The following is a 7516-nucleotide window of genomic DNA, read 5'->3' as shown; positions in this document are numbered from 1 at the left end:
AAGATATTCCTATTGTTGCTGGCCACCATTTGTATTATTTTAACTATGAAGAAATGCATTTCAGATGTCATAAAAACATATTCAGCCAAGCTGATAATTGTCAAGACAAGCACTTAAAATGTGTAAACATTTTAAGGTATGAAAAACTCAATTCTCACTTGTACAATTACTGCTGCTGGCAAAGATGTAATTTAAAACCTCTACTATTACAGTTCTGACTAGGGATGTCATTTAGCAATCTACAAATGGAACAACACAGGGAAGAATGCTTTTAATAAATGTTGAAATGGCCTGCCTTGGAAAAACTTCACACAAAACTACACATTAACTTTAGAAGCATTCTTCTCCTTCACCATCTTCTTCTCCTTTGCAGCTGTAGTGCTGATGCTCTGTCTTTTTTCTTTCTTTTTTTTCATTTCTGCATTTAAATCTCTAGTTCCATGGATGGATGGATGGATGGATGGATGGATGGATGGATGGATGGATGGATGGATGGATGGATGGATGGATGGATGGATGGATGATTTAAATAATNGGATGGATGGATGGATGGATGGATGGATGGATGGATGGATGGATGGATGGATGGATGGATGGATGGATGGATGGATGGATGGATGGATGGATGATTTAAATAATTCAAAGCAGCCGTTGTGAACTCAGAGTTTCAAACCTTAGGCTAAATCAATTTACAGTTAAGCATTTAAATCTGAGTTTGTTAAACCTTTAAAAGCGGATCAAAGAACTAATACAATAAACCTTACTCTTAGTACACAAGGTGTTGAGAACCATAAATGTATTTTCTTTTTGAAATCACACGATTGAATCTACGATTGAATTCCTGGAATTGTTTCTATAGTTTCTATTAATTACACATTTAGTTTCTATTAATTACACATTTTAAAAACTGGCACCTGAAAATGAGACAAGCATTTCAAGCACTGGCATTCCTTTTTTAAGTAATTTCTGATTCAGCTTCAGGTCATTAGCTAAGAAAACCAATTATGTAAATTAAATAATATATATGTGCAGCAATATTTTTAAATATGATTACATTTGATCACATATGATCACATTTGCCTTTTTATGGCATTGGAATGAACTATATATATATATATATATATATATATATATATATATATATATATATATATATATATATATATATATATATATACACACATCGATTTTATGTAATTTCTAAGCCGGACAGAAAGTTGCATATGTAGATTTGTCCCAGATATAGAAACCTGGGTAAAGTGGTACAGAGAATGGGTTCTCAAAGGTGTGCAGATGGGTTAAAGAGTTAGAAGACACTTGGTAGAAGGACAGCGTGCCGCGTGGCCAATCTAGATACACCCCAATTCTGTTGCATCCAGAAGGACGAGTAGAGGACCACATCTTTTTACTATTGTGCCATACACAATAACTATTGCTGTAAACACCGAAATACCAGGAAACATCATTATATCCAAACCCAGTGTGCCGGCCATTTCCTTTTCTTGGAATTCCTTCATATGCAAGACCAACGCCAATACCTTTAGTAGTTTCACTGCTCCACTTAACTTCAAAGTAATGACAGCCCTTAAGACCCTCTCTGCAGAGAACCTGGGGGTATTGATTAAACCTTTTCTCTGTTTTAGGATATTTCTGCCAGGTTCCACATGTTGCTTTCTTGTCTTCTTCAGACAAAATGAGGCTCCCATTCACAGTTTCTGGGTCCAATGTGAGATCACAGTAGTCTGTTAGATAAAAAAAAAACACAAAAAAAACAACCTGTCATTTTCAAAATCAAAACAGCATGATTATTATACAGTTGAAACCAATTTTTCTGAGTCCTTGGCATAAAATCAACTGCTCGAGTTTGAGTTCAGGTAGGATAACACAAAAATTAATGTTTGAGAGATGGCATGATTATACAATGGGGAGAGGATTGGTGAGTGATTTGCAAGGGCCTGGCTGTTGTCTGTTTGTACGCCCAAACGTTGTCCAGCTTCCTTGTACTCTCTGGATGACATTCTAGGTAGAGTTTTCAAAATAATATTTGGATTTAACCAATTTATTTCTCTAAGGAGTCTTATTTGCAGAGCAATCAGGAATGCAGGTAGACCCTTTTTTTGTCAACACAAGTTGATCATCTTCCTTACTTACCAGAAACAGAATTAGCTTCCGTAAACTCAACACCCCTCCTTCCATCACACCTCCTCCATGGAGATCATAGAGATGAGATATAGGATTTTAAGGATTCCTCTACGTACTGTATTTGACTAACACTGAAAGTTAAGCTTACATGTCTCTTCATCTAGTCTTGGTTAGCTTACCTAACATTCTGATTTAGTCTCTAATGTGCAAAATGTACTTTAAAAAAACCTTAATTTGAGATTTACTGGTTTTAACATTCTAAATGAACACCACAGTGATTGGGGCTGTAGTACATACATTTGTACATTATTTTAATGTACCAGCAGCTAGTATTACACCAACTGCTAACTAGCAGTTGGATAAAAATATTTGTGTAAAGCATGAATAAGATGCATGTAAATATGGACTTACACCACATTAAGTCTTTTTTCTCCATGACATTTTTCACTCTATGAATAACAGGCTTTGAGAAGTCTTCGGTTTGCTTGACACCTTCCCTGTAATGGTAGATGGTCGCTCCCTTGAACTCCTTGTTTGGCAGCGCTGCTACGAGGAAGCAATATCTGCTGTTGCTTTTCAAGTTTTTAGCAGTTTCTGAGATCATGTTGGCTTTCTGTTTCATGTTTTCCAAGACCTCATCTGAGAAGAACCACTGGTACTTGGATGGTGGAGTCACACTGGATGGAGTTTCTTTTAAGTAATTGACCATCTGGTCCATGTAGGAATCATGAGTTTCAATGGAGGTGAAGACAAAGCAAAGGGCATCTTCTACACCAAGAACATTTCTATCCAAGTCAGACTTCTCTGGGATCATCTTAATTCCCTTCATAATGTCTAAACAGGATGCAATGACATTGATCTCTCTGTCTAAAAAATCGAGCCACTTGTCTAAGTTCTTCTGGCTGAATGGAGACTTCTCCTGCTCATCAAGGAAGCTTTGTAGGGATTCTTCCTCTTCCTCACCCTCCCGAATGAGGGGAATTTTCTCCTGCATGGTCTGTTGGACTTTTTTCTTGTAGTCTTCAGTGAGATGTTGGAAACATTTCAGCTTTTTGTGCATCTGTGGAAAAGTCTTCACCAGACCTTTTTCCAGTGTCTCATTGCATCTCAGCTGAATTTCTCTGATACTTTTCAGAACATTATCGACTTTTCTGATCAAACCATCAGAAAGGTTTCCCTTTAGCTCAGCTGCAGCGGGATCCAGATTCTTCAGGGGAGTCAGCCAAGCTTTAACAGGAACTGATTTCTCTCCATTGTTTCCAAGAAGCTCTGGGAGCTTGCTGTAGGTACCTACCGCCTCCTCAAAGGTTGTAGGATTCTTCTCCAGAATGAAATCTCCAAAAAATTTGCAGGTGAAATTTTCAATTTTTTCTGATTCTCTTAAATGTTTGTCCAGTTTTAGTTCAGGATTCAGTTTTGGGATATTCTTTATTGAACTGCGCATGCTTGTCTCCATGCTGTGCACAGTGCTGCTGTCTAACTTCTCGCTGTCAAACACAAAGAAAGCATTGGCCCCATATAGGATGCCTGTGACAACATGTGTTGCATGGCTGTTCTGGATAACCTCTCTTATTTGCAGTTTCTTGGCATCCTGATGATTTAGTTCCAGTCGTTCATAAGCAGTTGTGGCTCTGTACTGATGTATAACTCTGCTCTGGTTCTTGAACTCCTTATCATCAAGCAGATAGTTGGCAGATCCACCAACTTCAACCAGGCCACTAATAAAACTGACTATGAGAGATGTATCAGCTTTCAGCAGATAAGCCTTGTCTTCAATGGAGTCTGAGACAGTAGTTTCATAGAAAGTGCCATTTTGAGTTTTTTTTATGCTGTATTTTTGAATAGTTTCTCTGTCCCATAGAGAAAAATCTGTAGAAAATAAAACAAAATTGAGTTAATTGCCACCAAATTATGTCATTCTACTTTTGTTAGAGAGAAGTTTGTAAACAGTTTCTTTGTTTACTGGTGTTGTTGTCAAGATCGATTTTTCTGTACAATATCCAGATTATCAAATACAATCTACTACTCAAAAATTGAAAAATCTCCACAAAACTTAAAATATATTGCAGTATAAAAATCACATTAAAGTTGTTGTACCTTTACTTTTCTCCTATGAGATACTTGTGTTTGAAAAAAAAAAAAAGCAATAATGGGAATATTATAAAGAACAATCGACCCAGTAAAGACTGTTCAACTTTTATTTTGGTCCAACTCAGGATCCAAACCAGGAAGAGTCACAGTTTAAAACATTTCTCTGCAGCTTGTGAACTGATACCCTGTTTAGACAGTGTCTTGGCCATAGCCAAAACGAAATAGAACAACTAAACAGAGCCATCAATCACATAAAGTTAGATGCGAATCTGACTAACCAGGAAATTAAAACAATTTACTGTGTTTTATTGACCATAAGATTTGTTCTTCAATGACTTTTCTTAGACTTAGACTTACACAGATTTATTTGTCATTTTGTTCACACAAGTGCAAAACCAAAAAAAAATTTCGTTTGGAACAGCTTTCTGGACAATTTCATCTTTTTTTAAACTGCAGCCTTGAAAAATAGTAAAACATATGTATAAAACAGTATTATATACATATAGATATGTATAAACTGTAAATTTACAGTTCTAATATTTTCATTTTTTTAATATAATGAAAAAATATAATAAATGTAATAAAATACAATAACCCATTTTACAAAACATTCAGCAGTCTAATGGCAGTGGGGGAGAAACTGTTGTGGAATCTGCTGGACCTGCATCCAATGCTTCGAGGTCTCTTCCCCAAGAGCAACAGAGATAACAGTCCATAGTGGGGGTGTGAGGGGTCATTGATGATGTTACGGGCTCGGGACACGAAGAGCTGGGATAAAATGTCTTTAATGGAAGAAAGAGGAGCCCCCGTGATCTTCTCTGCTGTTTTTACTACTTTCCTCACTTTCTCCCAGTTTGACACGCTGCAGCCTCCACACCACACAGTGAGACAGCTGGTCAGAACGCTCTCTATGGTGCTTCTGTAGAAGGTGGTGAGGATGGGTGGGGGCAGATGGGCTTTCCTCATCCTCCGCAAGAAGTACATGTGCTTCTGTGCCCTTCTGTGCAGCAGAGGTGCTAGCCAGAGGAGCCGGATGGCTGCTGTGCTGGGTAGTGGAGTACAGAGGAAGCCAGTTGTGGAAGTAGTAATCTGTCTGACCATTAGGGAATCTATCTGACTAACTGGGGTTTGTAACCTGATTTGAGACTAACCTTTGAACCAAGCGCTGAGCAAGTGTCTCCAGACTAGAGAATAAGAACTGAGGACCCTATAAGACAGAACGTTGATCGGGACCCATGAAGATGAAAGACATGTTTGAAGAGGAGCTCTGCGGTCTGAAGGGCTGAAGGACGTTTTCTGAATGAAACAAGCTGACATGCTTTGGAAAAAAAGTGTACCATGGTATGGATGGTGTTCAAACCTTGGTAGGTGGAAATCCAGTGATGAAGTTGAGTGCGATATGAGACCATAGACATTTGGGTATGGCTAGGGAGTGAAGTAGTCCCGCTGGTGGTTGATTATTTGACTTGTTCCGGGTTATGACATCTTTATGCAAATATTCCACCAAAACCTATGGGAAATTAGGGTAATTCTCTGACTAGAACCAGGATGGCAGATCAACCTGGAAATATATAACTAATTAATGGCTTGATAATGAACACAAGGGAGATGATATGTAGTACCTTGTGAAAGCGGTCTTGGATCAGGTTCCTTCTGAAGGGCAGAGGCGACAATATCTCCTAGGTTACTCAGTCAATGGTGCAACTGGGAGGTAAGATGGTGGATGTTTTAATGATTCCTTGTATGAAGAAAACTGTCTTGAGAGAGCACTGTGTTTGATGATCTTAGATCCAGGGCAGTAGGAGATCGATAGGTTGAATTGGGAAAAGAAGAGAGACCAACTTGATGTTCTGGGGCTTAGATGTTTGCCGACTTGCTAGAAGGAGAAGTTGTTGTAATCTGTCAAAACCAATAGTGGATGCTCAGCACCCTACAACCACCTGGTACCTCACATCATGTGTTATTTTTTCATCTACACTGACCCACTTTGGTTATTAACGCAGATGCAACACTGGCTGCTGTCAATACCATATAAAGGCAGACAGGCAGTTCTTCAAGAATGAATCCATGAAAGCTCAGCGGTGTGTAAGTATTTACTGCGAGTCTAGGCGGCATATGGGCAATGAAATGGAATAATATAATAGATGCAAAACCCCATTATACACTTTAACATATTTATGCAAATTATTTTAACATAAATTGGCCAAATATAAGAGCAACATCATAGTTTGCCTCTGCCTAGCCCTCTGCCGGCCTTCAGCCTCTGGACCCTCCTGGTTCCCCCCTTCTACCGCTCTGCTCAATCTCTGATCAGGTATAGACCTACACACACACAACCTGCAAGTTCACTGGAAGACTGCTAACCAATCTGTCCCTCTCTGCAGTGAAACCAGTCGTGACCACACCCGGACCCGATTAAACCCAGAACCATTGTTCATTTATTGTGATCTGTTCAAATAAACATCGTGAACTTTTTCCCAGCCTCTGAGTGTTCTGCATGTGGGTTAGATCCCTGAAGACAAACATGACAGGGTGGACTGTGCTGGACACCCCCTTTTGGCACTCCCAGTTTTAATTACACCTGAGAGCAACACGCAATAACACCACATTTGAGCAGGTGCAGGGAGGATCGGGGACTTCTCACACCCCTGTTCGCCGGCTGCCACCCGGAGTCTGTGGCCTGGAGGAAGAGCGTGCCGCCTGGTCCATGGTCTTGACAGGGGCTGCTGCGAGGCCTGGATGGCCTGCTGGTGCCAGGGCTGTCTCTTCTGCTCTCTCCAAAGAAGTTCAGTTGAGTAGCTTTTATTTGTCCCAGGATGGGCAATTTTTGTGCAGTAGTAGTACACCTTTCACACACACGTTCACATTTCACAAATCACAAATAAAAAATAAAAGAAGAAACACAAGAAACATTAAATATTTTAAAAAGATAAAAGGTGGATAAAAGAGAGAGAGAAAAAAATATGTGCAGTGCAGGGGATGAATGAGAGCATAGGCCTATATGCCTATCTGCTTTTCCTAGTAGAGTTTAGCAGCTGAACAGCAGAGGGAATAAAGGAGTGTTTGTATCTGTTGGTCTGAACTGGTGGATATTTAAAACGGGAACCAGAGAAGGTTGGAGGGAGGGGCGTGTAGTGGCTTGGTGAATTATTTAGGGGTGGGGTGCGGTGAGTGGGGGGCGGGGCTCTGTTTGGATGGCCCATAGATATCCATAATAAAGGCTAGATGTCTCGTCCGCGCTGCTGGCCAATGGGGGTCGACGTCCGCACGTGGCGGCCATCTT

At 39.8% G+C, this 7516-nt stretch overlaps 1 protein-coding gene across 1 annotated transcript in view; it reads right to left on the bottom strand.

Moving 5' to 3' along the window:
* Positions 1-1200: 1200 nt before the first annotated feature.
* The window catches only part of LOC107087030 (stonustoxin subunit beta-like), a 10850-nt gene continuing 4534 nt past the window's right edge, over positions 1201-7516 (bottom strand). Inside the window, exons 2-3 of the mRNA XM_015378365.1 lie at positions 2554-4011; positions 1201-1742 (exon numbers count right to left, since the gene is read on the bottom strand). Coding sequence (XP_015233851.1) covers positions 1201-1742; positions 2554-4011 — 2000 coding nt within the window. The remainder of the gene's footprint in view (positions 1743-2553; positions 4012-7516) is intronic.

Source organism: Cyprinodon variegatus, unplaced genomic scaffold (genome assembly GCF_000732505.1).
Source record: "Cyprinodon variegatus isolate N-32 unplaced genomic scaffold, C_variegatus-1.0 Scaffold171, whole genome shotgun sequence".
In the NCBI taxonomy this organism is placed as follows: Eukaryota; Metazoa; Chordata; class Actinopteri; order Cyprinodontiformes; family Cyprinodontidae; genus Cyprinodon; species Cyprinodon variegatus.
Note: the sequence above shows the minus strand (reverse complement) of the source record. Positions and strands in the feature narration are given on the sequence as shown.